This window comes from Colossoma macropomum, unplaced genomic scaffold (genome assembly GCF_904425465.1).
Source record: "Colossoma macropomum unplaced genomic scaffold, Colossoma_macropomum, whole genome shotgun sequence".
In the NCBI taxonomy this organism is placed as follows: Eukaryota; Metazoa; Chordata; class Actinopteri; order Characiformes; family Serrasalmidae; genus Colossoma; species Colossoma macropomum.
Window position 1 is genome coordinate 19,000,297 of NW_023494806.1, and position 21,258 is coordinate 19,021,554.

General features: G+C 38.2%; 1 protein-coding gene across 10 annotated transcripts in view; it reads left to right on the plus strand.

Moving 5' to 3' along the window:
- The window catches only part of smtnb (smoothelin b), an 85,746-nt gene that overhangs the window by 20,442 nt on the left and 44,046 nt on the right, over nucleotides 1–21,258 (plus strand). For 9 of the 10 annotated variants that reach the window (XM_036598877.1, XM_036598873.1, XM_036598871.1 and 6 more), the window contains 3 exons: nucleotides 836–914; nucleotides 4,635–4,711; nucleotides 13,704–13,788. In XM_036598877.1, coding sequence (XP_036454770.1) covers nucleotides 836–914; nucleotides 4,635–4,711; nucleotides 13,704–13,788 — 241 coding nt within the window. Of the gene's footprint in view, nucleotides 1–835; nucleotides 915–4,634; nucleotides 4,712–9,706; nucleotides 9,829–13,703; nucleotides 13,789–21,258 lie in introns of those variants that run through there. The other variant, XM_036598879.1, reaches the window with a different exon arrangement.

The window sequence follows — 21,258 nt, forward strand, 5'->3', positions numbered from 1 at the left end:
TGTTAAGAGTCCTGGTGCTAAAGTGGCCTGTCTGGCCACTGATATTATTTGGCACACTATGAAACGAAAAATATGACAAAGGAGACCCTGAACTTTTGAGCAGCTGAAATTCTATATCAGATTATAAGAACAGAAAAACATTTCACTTTCAAAACTACAGCAGTTGGTCTCCTCAGTTCCCAAATGCTTACAGAGTTTGTTAAAAGAAGAGGTGATGCAACACAGTGATAAACCTGTCCCTGTCTCAACTTTTTTGGAACGTGTTGTTGCCATCAAATTCAAAATGGGCAAAAATTTTTCAAAAAACAGTAGAATTTCTCAGTTTTAGGGTTTGATATGTTGTCTTTGTATTATTTTCAATTAAATATAGGGTTTAAATGATTTGCACATCATTGCACTTTATTTTCATATACATTTTGCACAGCGTCCCAACTTTTTTGGAAATGGGGTTGTATTTGTACTGAGGCCTCTATGTAATTTTCTGTTAAATATGATTTCTACTTTTTCCCTGATGCTAAAAATAAACTTGTACTTAATGGTAATTATGACTTGAAAGCAAATAAAAGGTGACCAAAGACTGTAATTATGTTGCATAACTGAGTTATTTCATGCAATTTAATATTTACTGTTTAATAATTTAATATTGTATAACTGTCACCTGTATTACGCTATTACATAATTATCTAGTTTTATTTGAAAAAACATAGCAAACAAAATTAATAAATTGACTCAAAATTATTATTGAATTCTTTTTTTTTGTTAACTTTTTTTGTCACTATGTCACTCAGTCCATTTGTTTGAGACTGTTTTAGAGTTTTGTCCTCTTTATCTGTAGCTACGAAGTACAACAGAGTATGAAGAGAGGAAACTAATTCGTGCAGCCATTCGCCAACTGAGAGATGAAGAGATTCAAGGTAATAATCGTCTTCAATAATATAATCCTGTTTGGATAGAAAGAGAGAGAGAGAGGAAGAGAGAAAAAAAGTATGCTGAGGAAGAGAGAAAAAAAAAATATGTATATGTATGTATATATATGTACAGTGGTGTGAAAAAGTGTTTGCCCCTTCCTGATTTCTTGTTCTTTTGCATGTTTGTCACACTTAAAAGTTTCAGATTACCAAACAAATTTAAATATTAGACAAAGATAACACAAGTAAACACAAAATGCAGTTTATAAATGAAGGTGTTTATTATTAAGGGGAAAAAGAAATCCAAAGTGAAGTAAACCAAAAGATCCTCAAAAGCTAGACATCATGCTGTGATCCAAAGAAATTCAGGAACAAATGAGAAACAAAGTAATGGAGATCTATCAGTCTGGAAAAGGTTATAAAGCCATTTCTAAAGCTTTGGGACTCCAGCGAACCACAGTGAGAGCTATTATCCGCAAATGGCGAAAACATGGAACAGTGGTGAACCTTCCCAGGAGTGGCCAGCCGACCAAAATTACCCCAAGAGCGCAGCGACAACTCATCCAAGAGGTCACAAAAGACCCCAAAAGAACTGGGAATGTCCCGCCATCTGTTCGCCACCTCAAGCTGAAGCGCACTTGGGTTCTGCAGCAGGACAATGATCCAAAACACACCAGCAAGTCCACCTCTGAATGGCTTAAGAAAAAACAAAATTAAGACTTTGGAGTGGCCTAGTCAACGTCCTGACCCGAATCTGATTGAGATGCTGTGGCATGACCTTAAAAAGGTGGTTCATGCTCGGAAACCCTCCAATGTGGCTGAATTACAACAATTCTGCAAAGATGAGTGGGCCAGAATTCCTCCATAGCGCTGTAAAAGACTCATTGCCAGTTATTGCAAACACTTGATTGCAGTTGTTGCTGCTAAGGGTGGGCCAACCAGTCAGACTTTACATCTACAAGGTGGACCAACAAGGTAGGTGTATCTAATAGAGTGGACACAGTGTTTAAAAATTCCAGTTACATTGCTATATCTGATCCACTCTTACCAGCGCAACACATCCTAACATACCTTCACTATGCAGTGCTTAGAATGATCCACCACCTAAATAATACCACAACAAGGAACAGATGGACTGCAGTCTGTAATTGTAGAACTACAAAGTGCACCTGCATAGAACCGGATAAAATGAAGAAAGCATGGCCAGTTAGTGTAAATTATATTTGTATATAGACACCCCTCCTAATTGAGTTCAGGTGTTTCAGCCACACCCATTGCTGACAGGTGGGTAAAATTAAGGCCATAGCCATGCAGTCTTGATAGACTAACACTGGCAATAGAATGAGTCATACTGATGAGCTCAGTGACTTTAAACATGACACTGTCATAGGATACCACCTCTGCCAAGTCAGTTTGTGAAATTTAGAAAGAAAGAAATGGAAGCACCTAGAGACCATGCAACCTCACAGAGAAGGGCTGTCTAGTGCCAAAGCGCACAGTGCCTATCCTCTGCTGAATCACTCACTAAAGAGTTCCAAATTCCCTCTGAAAAGCAACAGCAGCGAAAGAACTGCACGTTAGGAGCTTCACAAACTGGGTTTCCATTACTGAGCAGCTACACTCAAGCCTAAGATCCAAATGCACAGTACCAAGTGTTGGGAGGAGTGGTGTAAAGCACATCACCGCTGGACTCTGGAGCTGTGGAAATGTATTCTGTGGAGTGATGAATCATGCTTCTCTATCTGGCAGTCTGATGGAGGAGTCTGGGTTTTGGCGAATGCCAGGAGAACATTACCTGCCTAACTGCATTGTGCCAAGTGTAAAGTTTTAGACAATTGTATGCTTCTAAATTTGTGGGAACAGTTTGGAGAAGGCCCTTTTCTGTTGCAGTGTCACTGTGCCCCGGTGGGTGGGTGAGTTTGTTGTGGAAGAACTTGACTCACCCACACAGAGCCCTGACCTCAACCCCAACGAACACCTTTGGGATGAACTAGAACAGAGGGCCAGGCCCTTGTCCAACACCAGTGTATGACCTCACAAATACTTTTCTGGATAAATGGACAAAAATTCCCAGAGACACACTCCAAAATCATGTTTTGTTTCATGGGGAAACATTTCAATACAGAAAACCAAGCTTCTGTCTTAATTTGCCAAATGGTTTACTGATATGCTATTCAATTCAGAAAACATTTTTTTCATCTGGCCATATGCCAACTCATTGAGCACTTTATTAGGAACACTATAGTGATACTGGGTTGGGCCTTCCTTTACTCTCAAAACAGCCTCAATTTTTGTGGCATGGTTTCCACAAGATGTTGGAAACATTCTTTTGAGATTCTGATCCATGCTGACATAATTGCATCACGCAATTCCTGCTAGGTTTTTCAGGTCTACTTTCATGCTGCGAATCTCCTATTTTACCACATCTCAAAAGTGCTCTTTTGGATTCAGATCTGGTGATTGGGAAGGTCACTGAACAACATTGAACTCATTTGAGAGTTTGAGATGACTGGAATGGTGGAAGTAGTCATTAGGAGAGTAGGGTAAATTGTGGCCATGACGGGATGCACATGGTCTGCAACAATACTCAAATAAGCTGTGTCATTCAAGCAATGATTGGTTTGTATTAATGAGTCCAAAGTTCGTTAAGAAAACATTCCATTACACCAGCCTGGACTGTTAGGACAAGGCAGATTGGGTCAATGGATTCATGCTGTTGGCGCCACATTCTGACCCCACCATCTGTGTGCCTCAGCTGAAATCAAGGTTCATTAGACCAGATTGTTTTTTCTGGTCTGTCCAGTTTTAGTGAGCCTGTGCCCTCTGGAGCCTCAGCTTTCTGCTCTTGGCTGACAGGAGTGGACCTGATGTTTTTTGCTGTTGTAGCCCATCCACCTCAAGATTTGTTGTGTTGTGCATTCTTAGATGCTTTTCTGCTCACCACAATTGTACATAGTGGTTATCTGAGTTACCTTAGCCTTTCTGTCAGCTCAACACGGTCTGGCCTTTCTCTGTTGACCTTTCTTATTAACAAGGCTTTTCTTTCTGCAGAAGTGCTGCTCACTGGATATTTTTTTCTTTATTGTGCCATGTTTGAGTAAACTTTAAGGATTGTTGTACATAAAAAAATCCCAGGAGATGGGTTTGATGCCTGGGTTTGATTCCTGGCCGGGCGACCAGGGTCCTTTCTGTGTAGAGTATGCATGTTCTGCCCGTGTCTGCGTGGGTTTCCTCCCACAGCCCAAAGACATGCAGTCAGGCCAATTGGACACGCTAAATTGCTCCTAGGTGTGACTGTGTGTGTGAATGTGTATGTCTGTCTGTCTGCCCTGCGATGGTGAACTGTCCAGGGTGTATCCTGCCTTCCCCCAATGACTGCTGGGATAGGCTCCAGCTCCCCCAGCGACCCAGAAGGATAAGCATCTTAGAAAATGTGTGTGTGTGTGTGTGTGTGTGTGTGTGTGTGTGTGTGTGTGTGTGTGCTAGTACATGTTTGGCTAATTATATAATTGCGTGAATGAGTAGGTGTACAGGTATTCCTAATAAACTGCTTGGTTGGGGTGTGTGTACATAAATACGTATTATTACAGTACAATATTTATATTTTCTTGTTGCTTCCATAATACTTCAAATATTGAATTAAACCTCTAAAAATTCCTTTCTGCCATCTAGTGTCTGTCATTGAAATCTATATTGTTGAAGTTGAACCTTTCTACCTTTACCCAGGCGCTCTGGAGAAGATTCAGTTAACTGGACGGCCAGTGGAACAACATCATAATCCTCAAAGAAGCTTGGACTTAGAGGTGAGTGAACAGTGAAAGGTGACGATTGGTGGTCTTGGTCTTATCATGGACATAGGTTTAGAATGTGTATGCATTTGCACCAGGAGAATATGAAAACAAGATGGAACAATCTCACTTGATAGTTTACTAGGTGAGTCTACAGTGTATTTGCATTCACTAGGCTATTTTATTAGGTACATTTAGGTCCAATTCCATTTCACCCCTTGCACCTACAACATAGCCCTTACCCCACAGTTTTGCATGTTCACGCCTAGGGGTAGGTTGTACCGATTTTTGTTGAGATAGAGGGGTAGGGTGAAATAGGGCTACATGGCTCTCCAAATGGAGGTTTTTTTAGAGGCTCACTGAAAAAAACAGCAAAGATGGCTGTGCAAGTGACAACTCACAAAGGTAAGTATTAAATTACGTTAAAAATTACGATAACCATTGTATTATCCAAGTTTAATGTCGGTTAGGTGGATTACGTTGCTTTTTGTTATAACAAGCATTAGAAATTGCTAGCAGTATGCTGATGTCTCTGTAGCTGGGCGTCAGAATATAAGTACTGTACCATTTAAGGTGGAACGGGAAAATGTGAACAAGAAGCTGGCGAATAGCTGACTTCAGCTTTATATCATGGAAGAATTAGGGGTGGGTGATAATAAATAATTGTTGCATCCCCCGCTCTTTGAAGGCATATGATTCCCTAAATTTAACTAAAGACCAGCATGTTGCTGAACTTTACAGCTCCTCTGCTAACACTGCAGACTGGTGGGGTTGCCTACAGAGCACCGCTAGTAGCCTGTTAATGAAGCAGTGTTCTTTTTTGTTTGAAGGTTGTCCCATTTCGTAAGGGAAGATTTCAACCACTACCCCTTGTAACTCAGTTCCAAAGGGCCAAGTGACACTCAAAAACAGGGGGGCTGGGGTAAAAATAAGACACAGGATTGGGCATTACTGTATGGATGCACTTTGGAGGTAAAAATTACTGACTGTAGCCCATCGGTTGCTGCACAACTGGACTATCAGCTTGTACATAACTTGCAGTTAATTTGGAAACCCACAAAGTGCACATTTATTGTATATGTACCTGATAAAATAGCTAGTGAGTGTAGATACAAGGGAGCTCCCCACAATATTGCGAACCTATTACACCACATTAACACTCTAAAGCTGGCAAAATTAACATTTACCTAAGCAAAAAAAACATTTTCCATCAAGTCAGAGCAGTACAGTGAATCCAGTCTGAAAGTCATGCAACAGGATAAACAGTTTCAACATGTATAAAACAGTATAAATCACAGTTTCAGTTACCAAAGAACTGCTTAAGGCTATACAGCAGAAACACCTGCAGGCCCTGGCAGTCTGGACTGGGATGCCACACCTTTCCTATGAGCTGATAAAGCTAGTCTGCTGTCAGTGGAAAGTGAAAGGTAGGCGTTCTGAGCATAGCTTGACGAGCCACTGAGGTGCACCTTGCAGTATGCTGTTAGCATGTTAGGAAAATTAGCTGTGTCGGGTAGTCTGTGGAATGAGGAAGTGGCTAAGTGTGTCATGTGCCACAAGGGATGGGATTACTGGTTTTAATGATAGACCATCAGATACTGTGGTAGTTTTTTTTCTTGTCCATAAGTTCTAATTATCGATTATATCGCCGGGCCATCACAAAAGTTAGTGTGTTATGACTGGTTATGAACATGCTGCCTGATGCCTGAGACATTGTTTTACAATAGAAGGTCTTAAATAGACAGCCTAAAAATGTCTATTTCAAAAAGAAAAAAAATTAATGGTAGTAATTTAATTCTGGTTATTTTCCCATAGTAAATAAAATGTATTCACTGTATAGTGATTATGACCCCTGGTTCCTATCATTGCCACTGTAAAGAAATCAGAGTCAGTAAGTTTAGACATCAGAACACTCTGAATGACTTTCATCTCAGCAATTTAATTCTGGAGAAATTGTGAACAATTAGTTCTCCTTTAACAAGCTTTGCATAACTCATAGGCAGTTAAGGAAGTCTAGTGCCAAATTCCAGAAACAAAGTCACACAAACAGGAAAACTAAGATAGAATAAATAACACAGCACGGCTAAGCCCTGGGGTTATGCTGGGGTGCTGAACATATTGTCTACTTTTCTTGAGTAATGCATGTTACGTGTTACACAAGTATTTGAAGTGCAAACCAGTCGTTGGAGAAGCAGTCTTGCCAATGAGGGATCAGTTACGCCCCACAATGACAACTATATGACTAAACAGTCTCTTAAGCATACCTGTTAACAAGCTCTTATTCACACTGACTCATTTTGTTGAATACATATACAGACCCAGACATCTGTGGTCACGGAAATGTGAAGAATGTGAAAAATGCATATCTCCCTTCTGTTTGCTCCATTTTCTTCCCTCTCTCCTTTCCTCTTGTCCCTTTCGCACAAGCGTTTCGGTTACCATTTAAAGCTTACATTTTTCACTCAGTTGCTTTTTGGAATGTATCTTTTCCTGCTTATATTTTGTCTGTCCTAGCTTGAGTGGGTGCTGCTGAGGTTTGCATTATCCAGCATTCACTGCCACCCAGTGGCTCCTTATGAATTTCAGTATGGCAATTTAAGCTCAATAAGTGGAATGGCCTACCCTTTATTATGGAAGTAGAAAGAAATAAAATAACAATTGTAGCTGTAAATGAAGTCTCAAACTGAAGCACACTTTTTATTTTTTTACCAAAAAACAGTATGTTGTAGTTACTGTCTTTCAAAATAACTGAAAAATAAATAAATGGCTTTTCTAAATGCCTAAGTTTTCAAAAAAAAAAGGAAAAACTTGATTTCTTTGGAAGTTGAGTTCTCATTGAATCTGGTTTTGTTTGTTGCAAATTCAAAAGTGAAGTTATAAATTATTATACAATCAACAAATTAACAAATTTTCAAAATCAGGACGTCAGTTTCCTGTGATCAGCACTGACTGTTGAACTGATCCTAACCTTTGGCCTTGACTGAGTAGGAACAGGTTGTACTGCAAGTTAAAAGCATAATGCCAGGAACTTTTATATAATTATTTGTAGTTGAGTGTAGTTTATCAAAAGCATAATATACTTTTTCCTCAATACATTTGACATAAAACCCCTTATCCTATAACAGAAGCAATCAGTAGAGTCAGTGTTTCTGTGTATAGAATTACTACTTTTCCAGGAACAAAAGCCCAGACAAAGGTATGTGTGTTTGATTTGATTGTACAGGTTCTCTCTTGTGGAAGCTTAAATTGGCTCATGCACTATGTTTCCAAAGGTAGTTATGTCTAGACAGGCTTAAAGCTCCAGCACGATGGGATCTTATCTGCCTTTTCTAATTTGCATCTTTGAGGGACATTGATACATGTCAAGATTTTTGCAGGCAGGCATTCGGGTAACATTCCAGGAATTCAGTGATGTACGACAGAGTCTGCAGTAGAGCAGTGTTTAGAATTTAACAGAGAGAGTGAAAAGAATATGCAAAAATGTAGGGTGTGGACAAAAAAATTGGAAACATCTGTGGGTAATAGAAGTGTAGGTTCACTAGAGTGTCATTGGTGGCTTATTCTGTAGGTCTGAATGATTTGGAGAAAATATGTAATTGTAATTTTTATTGCGATTTAAATGAGATGATTATAAATTAAGATCTATGGGGTTGAAATTGACAATTAAGCTGTGATTTATAAATTGTGAAATTGATAATGTAAAAATGTGTGTAGCTTCCAGTGTAATCCTAACCGAAAAGAATCCCAGATTGTTGATATATATCTTTTATAATGATAAATACATTTTGATCTACAGGCTTATGATGCTTATGGAATTAAAACAAGTTTAAATCCAAAAAATTGAATCTGTATATACTTAAATGCCCAGAACAAGTGGTTTTCAGCGACAGCAAGGTTTCAGCATATATGTATCTTCTTTGGTCCTGTTGGAAAGGCATTCTAGGTGGCTCCTCATGAAGCTGCTTAAGAGAATGCAAATTGTGTAAAGCTACGTCAAGGCAAAGGGTGGCGTAGTTCGATTTGTTTAACACTTCTGTGGTTTCTGCATTTTTCAGTGTGTGTTATGTTATAGGTTTAATGTCTTTTATTGTTTGAAAATGTTGAAAATGGTAAAGGAATAATGAAATGCATTCTAGGAATAGGTGTGTCTAGCTTTTGACTGGTGTTGTATGTGTGTGTGTGTGTGTGTGTGTGTGTGTGTGTGTGTGTGTGTGTGTGTGTATAAAGATAAGTCTTTCACCCTGGCAAAAAGAGAGCCTGGATAAATGATACCTTTTATGGCATTATTTCTTTCTAAGGAGGTAAGGTAAATGCTTGCTAAGGACAAAATTTTTCAAAGACAGTTTAGAGGAAAATATGAGCCCTCTTGGATAAAATGTGAAATTAAAGGCAGATGGGAAATGTTTGGAAGGTAGCTACTCCAAGACCTCCATCTACTGTTATCTCCTAGCATCTCTTTCTTTCTTTTGAGTTATCTCACAGAGTTGTTTTTCTGAACGTTCAGCTGAAAGATCATACGTCATAAACCCCTTATCTACCACAGCAGCGAATCTGTGGTTGAGGAGATCATTGTTGCTATCAGTAAAAAAGGCTGCAGGCAGGGAAATAGGAAAATATGGAGCTTGATTGTGGATTATTATGAGCTGAGATTTATTTGGAATTAATGTAAATGATAAGCATGGCTATGTTGTAGAATAACTGTATAAATCTGTATTTTTCACAGTCCACATTCTTCTAGATTCATAACATTCTTTTAGTTTTACAGCAGTGAATCCAGTGGTTAAAGAGACTTTTAAATGACTCTATAAGGTTAAAATTCTTGCAAATATGTCATTTTGACGTGCTTTTCTGAAAATAGCAGAAATGCATCATGGTCTGTTAAAGTTCCATTAGTTTCGAAATGTAAAATGTTGTGTGTACTGTGGCAGCCTACCTGGTGCGTCGGAGGCGGAGACTGAGACTTGAGTTAGCCAGAGTGGAAGGAAAAGGAGGGAGGGGAAGTGTGGACTGGGGGAGTGGTCATCCCGAGGATGTGTGTGTGAGTGTGTGTATGTATGGGCAACTGCTGAGAGGTAGAATAGTACTCATTCTGTGCATTGGAGTAGGAGAGGGAGACAGTAGCTCCAGGGGAAGTAGGTCATTTCTGCTCTTTTATTGCTGTGCTTTTTGATGTTTATTCACTGCTTGTTTTTCCTTCTATGTCTGACTTTTTAGAGTGAATAACAACAAAATAAAAAATACTCTGCTGAAATGTCTATATTTATACACATATATAATAGGGATAATGACTTTTATCAAGATTGCCCAGCACTGTATGCTTTTTATTGGCGAGTTTTTCAGTTTTATTGTCTTATGTTTAGGTCACTTTTTTATTCTTAAGTAGTGACTGTCTCTGATGGCACAACACATGAGGTCTAGCAACCCTAATTGTGTCAGGAAGATAGAAGTGGGTCAGGAATAGTAGGCTATTTGGTACAAGATGTCATGCAAGTCATTGTGTTTTAGACATATATGTATGTATGTATGTGAGAAAGAAGTTACAATACTAGAGGGTTCTTTGGAGTTCATTTGGCCAACATTTCTGTGGTCACGATCTGAAAACCCATGCTGGTTTTCAACCATAGGACAGCATGTGTGGAAGCAGAAACCTGACACAAACAAAGGCTAGGCCAAAGCACCAAAGCACACACATGCACGCGTGCGCACACAGAGCGAAAGAGTTAAAACTGTCTCAGCTGGGTCTTGGCTGAAAGGCCTGTAATTATACTGTAGTATAGGATTATGGTGATGGGCTACTGATGTATTTTTTCCTTTGCTCACTTGCCGTCTTCTTTTTCCACGTGTGTCTGATTTAAATGAAAGTAGTCTATTTGTTTTAGTTTCTTTACAATGCAAATCTGCTACTTAGAATGGAGTACAAAGGCGTATAAAGGTGTACAAAGTAGGGCTTGGTATGGCTTAACAGATTGTCATCAATACTGATTTTTAAGAAGCTAAAAATACTGATACCCGATTGGCTGATATCATTTTATATGATTTAAAAATGTACAGACTCCAGTATTTTGAGTTTGCTAAGGGAGGAGCTTCAAAGATTTGTTGTAGTTTTGTTAGTTTCTGTTATTTTGCCTTTGTTTGTTTTGTTTTTACCTTTTTTAGTTTATCAGTTCTCTTCGGAAGTTATCTTATAAAGAAAAGTACCATGCACAGAAAAGACTAACATTACAACATCAAACTATTAAACTATCCTTAAATTAGTGGTTCTCCATATATCATTAACAGTGTCTCTGTATTGCTATGAAAGCACTTTGAAATTTCAGTGCTTAATTCTTTATTGGTAAGATTTTTACAAGATTTTTTTTAATATGTGCTGATTTCATCAGGCGCGCAGCATATTGATTGGGCCCTACTTTTGGCATTGCGTTGTGAACACTTGCAGCTATTTTTCTATTCATCTTTTAGTTTCCTTTCTGGAATGGGGTGCCAAAGCATGCATTCATGCTTCACCTGTGTATAGAGTGGCTGATGAGCAATTGTTTGCTGTTGACTCTACCATAGCAGCTCTTAATACTTATAAAGCAGGTGCTCAAGGTCACTCTCAACTATGCAAAACAAACAGATGAACATGGCCCAGTGTTGTGCAAACTCCAAGCTTGTTAGTCTGCCTGTTCTTTCCACAACACACACCTACAGACACATAAATACTGTCTGAACATTCACCTGTTCTTGTTAATTTGCATGTTTTTACACATCCGTTCTTGATTTGTTTATTTCCTTGGTCAAACAGCAAATATACTTTATGCTGTTATTCAAACAGAACCTAACGAGAGATTGTGTGTGTTCTGCCTTTTTTGAGTTGGATTAGTTTTACCTTGGAAGAGATCTTTGATTTCAGTCAAGTGCAGTTCTAGCATGTCCAAATCAGAAGGTAATAATCGTGTGGTCAGTGGTCATCTGTAATTGGATGAACCTGGACCAGGTTGCACCAGGTTTGCATAAGTTTATGTTTAAATTTGGGCATAGTCCTCAGGTAACAATAGTTAGTTTCAAACTATCCTTTTACTAAATTTGATTGCACCACATATCTGTATGTCTTAACTAGTAACAACTAACTAATGCGTGCGTAGCTTTAACATAACAACTGAATAAAATTAAATATCTATAGCCATTGTCTGTTTATTCTTTAATATTTCCCTGAAACAACCAAATATTCAGATTTTTAAACAACAATTTCTGGGTAACTGACACAACAGCTGCCTCCGTGAGCCTCCTTGAGCTGGAGCTGTGGGTGTTATCTTCATGCCCGGAGTTCAAATTGGCCACTGGAGCTGCCTCAGTAATAGTAGTTCTGTTTCAGTTTACCTCATGCTAATGGAATAGCAAAACCTTCTAATAGACAACTGGCTTATCCCAATGTCCAGTGCAAGTACTCGTTAAGGCCACGGGAATGCAGATATGCCAGGCCAAAAGGCAGTGTTTATGGTGAAGACAAAAGAGTGTACAAATAAAGAAGGTAGATAGGTTTCAAATTGAGTCAAAATCAAGCTCCACTTTTGCTTCAGATTTAGAAAAATGATGACAACTCAACACTGTGGGTCTGCAGGAATATAAAGGATGCCATTACTGAGAAAAGCAATAGCCCTAAAAGATTTTTGCAAATCAAACAAAGAAGCTGCTGTTGTTTTCAGAACTATGAACTGACAACCCAGAGTCAAGACCTCAACATCACTGAATGTGTTTGGGATTACTTGGATCACAAGAAGCAGAAAATGCAACCAACTTCTAAGACTGAACTTTGGAGTTGTGATAAAATAATCCTGCAGATTGAATAAATTGTATTGAATGGCCATTTTGAATGGAAATTGAATATATGAAGGGTGGTCTCTGACTTTTGCACGGTACTGTATGCCTAGCCGAATACCGCTTCAGTGCTTCGGGAAAGGGTGCTTTTAGTGTGGTCTTGAGCACTTTGTTGTGCATTTTAGAAATGGGACACCCTTTGAAACGTATTTTCCAATAAGAACTTACACAAAACTGCATATGTTAACTTTGGGACAGACCAAACATTCCTTTTGGCAACTGGAAGACATGGCATATACCACTAAAATGGAGTACATATGGCACATTTCCTTCATCCTCCTTACAGGCCTAATGTAAGCTACAACATTTTTGGTGTTCTTGTTCATTGTGGTGCTGATCACATAATGAACTGACATTTCAGGCTGGGTTATCTGTGGTAATTTTGGAAAATTATACATACCTTATCTTGTACAAATCCCTTTATAGATTAAGAACTCCTGATTTAAAATAATCAAGTTCAAAAAGTGTCTGGGGTAAACTTGCATAATAAATTGAATGACCAAAGCACCAGCCTCCTCTCATTGCCACTAAAGTGACTGAGGCCCATCCAGTTTAGTTGAAAATGAAACTACTCTACATAGTGGTACAAACAAAGAAGCACATGATGTTGTGATAAGTTTTAGATCTGGGTATGCCGATACAGTGAGACATCGCTAAATCTGCTTAACTGAGAACACCTTTGTCCTCAGTGTGCTGGGCCTTATCTAGTTTTCAAGGAGTGCCGTTAAGACACTGTATGTGCTGTTAAGACACATTGATAAAGACTAATTATTTAGGCATGTTTCAACAATGTTTTGTAGCCTTTTGTTGGCTGATTAATATATTTAGAGCATAGCTTTGGAAAGAAATGACTGCTTTGATTTTTATTGTTTTGTCCTGAGAATTGGGTGGGAAAATTCAGTGTCACTCATCCAAGGTTTTGAATCATGATTTCAATTTCACAGTCTTTAACATATTGTTTGTTCACATGCGTCAGTGCACGCACTGTTAGTTTCTATTCATGTAATAAAGAAATGTTGACAGTTCAGTATGTAGCCAATATGAATTGCTTTAGATTCAGGTTTTTTTCATTGGAATTACTGGTACAAACGTTGTTTGATTTTCTGTCATGGTTATGCGGTCAAATACTTCATATATTTGTTATTTATAGGACACACAGAAAGAAAACGTGGACAAGACAGAACGAATTGAAACACCTCACAACCAACCTCAGAGCAAAGAAGCACTTAGAACAGGTAAGTTAGCCAAAAACACACAGCACCAAAGTGCACATGCGGTGATTGTTTTGCCTTCTTCATTTCCATCCAGAGCAAGTACATGAATGCGGGAGGCTTTCAAAGCATTCTGGGTCAAGGCACATTCGTAAAGCTGTAGGATTGTGTTTCTTGGTGGACATGAAAAAAATTAAATGGTCCTTGATGATGCTGATAGTCTAGGTAACAAATCTTTAAGAACCAAAACCTTTTTGTAAAGATAACATTTATGAGGATTGAATAGCACATTTAATGTCTTTTTGCATCCTTAGTTTCTTTGCAAATAATATCTCATCATTTTTTTATATTTTACCAAAGTTACACCATACATACTGACAGATTTAAGTTTAATTCAAAGATTTTAACAAAATTTTAATGATGGAAAATAGCTTATTTTTGTCATTGCACAACCTACTAATGAGACTACACTGGGGAGGTGGGAGGCCTGGAACTGGGAGTCTGTCATGGTATGTTCTTAAACATGCTGGTGTGGGTTAAGTTGATTGTGATCTTTGATATTCAAAGAGTGCAGCTACTTAGATGGCATAGTTTGTAGAATGCAGCTGACGATCTCTACAGCATGCATTGCCACGTGTTTGCATTGCAGTGTTTTGTCATGCTATATTGTTCTTGCTAATTTAATGGAATGTGAGGTCTGTGGAACTTGGGAAGAATGAAATCTGACTTCAAGCTTAGTGGCATTTTGGCATTTTTACAGTTTGAGAGTAATCAAATGACCATGATCATGAAACAAAATGTTGTTTATTTTATGTTTTATTCCATCTTATGTAGTGTGAGAACTGAAATCTGGGGAAAAAAATAGTCACCGGCATACTGACTTTCATCTCCGTTCTTTTTCAACCACTATATTTAGTTGGCCTGTCTGTTTAGGTAACATCTTTTTGTACGGCCCTGAAATTTGTGGTTCCGCTCGTCCTTACTTAGCTCCTCCAACCAGTAATTTTGGCCAGGTTGAGAGCAGGGCAAAGAGAGCCCCAAGAGAACAGAAACATTTTGGAAAGCCACCGTTTGTTATTCAGTGTGACGCAAAGAAGCAGGAAGTTTGGAGCCCGGGCTGGACAGGACAGAGAGGAGTGGGTTATATAGGCGAACTGTGGTGAAGAAGGGAGAGGCAAGCACGTTTATTGTCCCTGGCCCTGAGATATTTGAAACTAGAAATACAGCTTAAACACAGTGAGCTGTATTTTTGATGGAGCATGTGACAATTTTGACAATAGTTTTCTGTTTTATATTGTGCTTACTTCTTAAAGTGTCCCCATTTTAACCCTGATTTGAAATTTACACTATCTGATGCGATTATATCCAGGGATGATCATGCGTCAATGTGAAAGGAGAAATAATTCATCTTTAGCCTTCTGGTTGAGCTCCAAAGTGATGGAAGACCTTACAAAATGTTCAAACATGTTCAAGTTTTACAGTTCAAAGCATTTTTAAGTTCTGTAGTGTGAAATGCTCAGCTACCAAAACAGCTTTCCACATGCGCAGTGGGCAATAGACATACAGGAGCTGTTGAACCCAGGCAAATAAGAGCATTCATAATGTTTATAATCTATGGATTCAGACTTCAAGTCAGCGTCTTTACAAATCCAAGTCAGCTTCTTTTTTGTAGTGATACTCCAGCTCCAGCTTCATCCCAAGTTTGAATTTTTGCTATGTTTTTTAGTGTGTATGAAAGCAAGAACAGGTCCAGGCTAATTTAGATTTGTTTGTATCAGATAACAGGAAATCTAGGGTTTTGAGTGCGTTTTCGTAGCTGAAATTTGTGGAGCGAAATTACGCTCCTCCAGGACCATGGCGAAACATGGAACAAAATAATACAGTATAGACAAAGGGCAAACGTGCAGATGTAAGCGTGCAAACATTAAACTAGAAACAGTACAATAAATACGATAAATAAAACAGACGTTAGACACAGTAAAGAGACAGGACAGTGCAGCGCCAACACAGCACTCATTTCTGAACATGAGGTACTGAGGATAAGGTGCAGAGATATTTAACATGCTATGATATGTAGGTATACACAATCAGATTATAAAATATGTGAGCACAGCAGTACTGAGGCAGAAATAAAAATGTTCCAGTGCAAGTAGGTTCGAGTGAGACCATCAAAAGAGGTGTGTGTGCATGTATGTGTTTGAGGGGGTTTTCAGGTCAGTCCTTGTGAGTTTATCGTCTAGTCTGAGTAGCCTCACAACAAAAATACAAGATGTTCTGTAAAAGACTGACATTAAGTTTGTGATGCTCTGTTTTAGAACGTTAGCTGTAAGTTAAACCATCAACAATATATGTTGTATAATAACTTGTTAAATGTATTAACTATTGTTAAACCACTGAAAATAGCATAGGAACCTCTCAAACTGAAATTTTACACCAGAAGTGTTACTGGCTGGTGTAAAATTTACACAGAATGCAAATATGAAATTGGACATGGCCTCCTGCTTTCCACCCACACCACCCCCTCTCCCAGTACCCTGCATACTTATGCTTTATACCTTTGCAGGGTAGTGCTGTAACAAATGGGCAAAGTTGGTGAATACAAGCCTATATGTTTGAACAGAGTAGTAGCTGAGATGGAGCAGAGCAAAGCAAGAAAATAAGCTCTCACTGTAGCATTAGTCTAACAGCATCAATCTAACAGCAAAACAGTGCTAACTAGGACAACTGTGTGTGTGATTCTGGTGCTTGCTTAGCTAGCTATTAGCTTAACAAATCGGGTAACAGTTTAGATTCTGTATTTGTGGTCACTGGACTTAACTTGTTCAGATTTAAGCCTTTATCAAAACATATTGCACATTACCTTAACTATGTTCATATGAACATGTTCCTTATCTTTAATTGGCTGGTCGATATGCCATAATCCTCTCAGTAGCATATTTTAGAATAATTGGACTTTTATTTATGACTAGTCTCGGCCTCAGGCTCTCCACCTTCACGTAGGCGGAGAGTCTGATAATTTTGTCAGTTGCTTTCTAATTGGCTATACCACAACCCTGAGTTTTCTTTTAGTACATTTAAAGTGAGTTTGTCATCACATTTGTTTCCTGCAAGTTTTTGGTTGCTACCTCATTTTGAAAATATTGCTTTGACGTCATGCCAAAACGATACCCCGTGTTTGGTTATTTTGCATGTCAGTCAAATGACCTTTCTTGTCAAAGTAAGTCGTTCTTGGCCACAATAAGACACAAAATGCACCAGACTCTCTGACAGTAAGCAGAAGTCCTATTTGTGAGTTTAGTGAGAATTAGAAAAGTAAGCTCGTAAATAGTGCCCCACAAATAATTTAATGTGTGTTTTCTGTAGATTCTGTGATTTGCACTGCAATAACCTATTTGACAAAAAATACATTACGGTATAAAGTATCTGTAATTTCCCCAAATTACCTCAGATAGCCCAGTTCGAAATGTCATAACCTCACTCGAGCATCAAAATGAACTGATACAAACAACCAACAAAAACAAACTTCTAGTTAATACCAGATAGAACAGCATTAGGCTTGTAAAGTGGGTTCATTCAGATTAAACAAATACTGCTCAAAAGAAATTTAATTTCTTTAAATTTAAATTTAATTTCATTCTCCTTCCAACAAAACAATAATTAATTAAACAGAATGTATGAAGAGACAAAACTTGTCCGCCATGGGGAACTTTGCAGGGACTAAATGGTAGTAGCTGAAAGCTAACAATCTACTGAGAATAGTCATAAACTAGGTTTCGAATCAACTGATTCTGACTTGCATATAATAAGTTCATATCCTTGCTTAGGCCACCTTAGGGTAGTGTGCGTGTCAAAGAATCAGACCTAGACAACGAAAGACCTCTGGTTCTTGAAGGACATGGATCACGACCCAGCCATAAAAAAGATTTCAAACACTGAGATCTCTTGACGAGATAACTTTGAAGAAACTGTATGCCTTTATGTGCAGGTATTTTTATTTATTTTAGTTTTTCATTCAGTAACACACAGTCTCTGCACGGAAAAGGGCTGTACCAGAGACTGGCAAAAAGAAAGCTCTGTCCTCTGCCCCCATGATAGTTAAGCCCTTGTTTTCTAGTGCACTTTCCACCACCAGTGGCTAAAGCCCAATATTGTGCATGACCCTAATACCAGGCAGTGTCCTTTTATGGTCCTTTTTTGACTTCAGCATGCACCAGGCTGCTTATGAGGATAAAAGACCTGGATGGTATGGAAAACTCAGACAGATGTTTTGTAGAAATCTTACTCCTCATTATCAACAAGCAGACATCTGGAAGGATGTTTACCTTTCAGCATGACCCTGACCTTAAACACACAGCAAAAGCAACAGTGGACAAGCTAAAAAACAAAAGGGCAAACTTCCTTGAAGTTCCACTGAACTTCCTAGTCAGAGCAAATTAGGGGGAAGGTGTTGGATTTGCCACATTTGTATCATATTTTTCTAGGATCAAAATAATTTCTCTTATGATCAAAAACATCAGACATTGGCCTTTATTTATTAAAGTTGCATATGGCCAAATCTGATCATAAAATGAGCACATGCAAAGTTCACCAGTTTTGTTATTTATCAGTTTCATCTTTCCCTTTTAAGGTCCAGTTGTGTATTGTGTTTTTCCCAGTTGAAAAGTACGTATTTGTACCTTTTAACATTACTTAATGCTTTTAAACAGAACAATGAAATTAAAAGTCTGGAAACAAGACACAACAAGAGTGTATGGAGTCAGTACAACTTAAAAATAATTTAATTTATAATTTCAAATATAATTTCAATGGATTATCGTACAGTTTTGTTCCCTGACGAAAGGCACTGAGATGTACCCTTGAGGGTACCACCCCAGTGACAAGAGGGGTACTGCCCCAGTGACAGTTTTGTACCTTTTTTTTCTGAGAGTGTAGGTATGTGTGTAAATTTGAGAGTAATAGTTTTACAGCCTGAAAAAATGCTTGATTTACAGTTAATGAACCACAGCTATTGTTAATATAATACTGAAAAGTGTAATTATTTTACATGCACAAATGCTGCAACTATTTATTGTTCCGTTTAAAGACTTGTCACACTGCACTTTTGTTTTATGCTATTGAAGGCGCTCAAAAAAATAAAAATATGAAACACAGTGCCAGAGCAACTTATACACTCCAATAATACAGTGTTTTAATATAGTATTTTAGGAAAATAATCACAATCACTTCATTCTACCCTCTTAAAAAACGAAATGTTTTGTTTATTTAACATTTTATTTTTTCCAGTCGCTGCAATTTTAACACTAAAGTTTGTTCAGTAGGGGAGCCCCAAAATCAGCCTATAAGCGCAGCACTGAATGTTGTTGAATGCTATTGGCTCTCTAATGAAACATCTGCATGAATTAGGGTGTGCTCCAATTCTACACAATGAATAGATAAAATGATTTTACTGTTGCCAACAGGAATGTGCATGTGGCATAACTCATCTGGTGTCAGATTAAAATAAGGGGCTTTTTTACAGGGCTCATCGGGTTTATATGAATATGTGGTTAAAATGGTTACGGTTTTAAATATAAATACTATGGTATAAAATACTTTATATACTATACTTTTGTTCATTTTCATAGATAACAGTATGCCAGGGTGTCTAGTCTTCAATCATTGATAATCAATTTATAGGTCTCTTGCTTTGTTGAAATAAAAACCTGCAGCCACACCAGCCCTTTGTACATTAGATTGGACACCCTGTTATACAGTACCAAAATGTATAAGCAAGTCTGTTGCACAATAACTGGGTAACAACTCGATTGTTTGAGGTAATTGTGATTTAATTTAGGCATGCGGTTTACAAAATGCCAACTGGTGGTGTATATTAGTAGAGAAAGCATATTGGTAGTAATGTGTATTTGTAAAGGCCAGTAATGACAGTAGAGTGGATGTTGGAAGGAAACAAAAAAAGAATTAATCTGACACACATCACACACTCTGATGAGATATTGTTAGCTGTGTGTTACTTCCTTTGGGAGAGTAGAGTGTTGGAATAGTTTAAGCTTAATAGCCTACTTTTAGTTTACATTTGGGGCAAGGGGTAAACTGGAAATTTGTTGTTGAAGTCTTACAGAACAATTTTTGATCTGTTTTGAATGTGACTGGGTTCTCATTGTAGTAACAGTAACAACTGTCATTTTCTGTCAAATTGTCAGCATGCTCTTTATGCAGAAATATCATTCCATACTGTGTACATAATTTGAGCCAGTGCGTGTATTTTTCAGCCACCAAACAATCATTTTTCGGCATTGGATTTGTTTGCCCATTTTTTAGAAACAATTTATCAAGGTAATCCAAAGGAAACAAACCAGTCAAGAGTCCAAACCCTCTCGTAAAAACCTGGTGTTTTGGTGTACATGATTGACTCACCAGAAGGATGTTTCCTTGAATCTCAGAGCAGCAACGGTTCATTCCCCCTTTAAACCCCCCTACCCCCACACAATGGACACAGTGAGTGGCCAAACAGCAGGAGTAGTAAAACATAAGATACCAAAACTTGTCTATGCTTAAAGCCATAGTTAGACCAGAATCAAATATTTATGCTTTTCCCCCAACCTCCAAATGTAATCTGTTAGCCAAGACAGGTAACAAGTTATAGAGGCTCATACCCCACCAATTAGCATTATGCACTGCTAAATTATCATACACAACGTACACCAAGCTGAGTTGTCTCGAATACACTTGCTATTGTAGTTTTTGACATGTTGCATCCTAAAACAACTAGTAGCAGCTGTCTTGCAGCCTGAAAACTTTCATACTTTTGTTTATTTTATAGATAAATGTATGTCATACAGTGTTACAAACCACATAGATAAGGCTATTTGAAATTATTTAAGAACTTGATGTGGTTTGAGGTAAGTGGGGGAAAAAAACAACTTGAGATACCAAACATGTCTTGGTTCATTCACAACATTTGGGTTAAGTAGAAAATTGTGTAAATTTTTTGTTTATCTGTTCCTTTAACTGACTCTGGCCACTCGTTCGGGCCAGACATCCGCTCTGCTGTGGTCTATCTATAGCCCGGCAATTGTCTAAAAGAGTGGCGCGGCTTTGTTTTTGCTGATGGAGAAGAATGTGTTTGGGGTTTGGGTCTAACAGCCTGCCTCCCCACTCGCGGTAAACAAAGCGGACACAACAGCAATCAAAAAAGCCACGGAAAGGGTTGTGCCTCATCTTCTCAGTGTGACTGAAGGGCTACTCCACGTCACACCAGAGATTTTTCAAATCAGATTTCATTTGAACCATAATGTTTTATCTCTTAGGGGGTTGCTAATCTTATGTAAAGCACTCTGTGACTTAAAAGTGCAATAAATAAAGATTATTATTATTGTTGTTGTTGTTGTTGTTGTTTAAAATATAGCCATTGATAAATCCTCACATTCTCCAAAGCCTGACAAAGTCAGCACAGATAGCTATTGTCCTGCTTCTAGACATTATTTCAGCAGCACT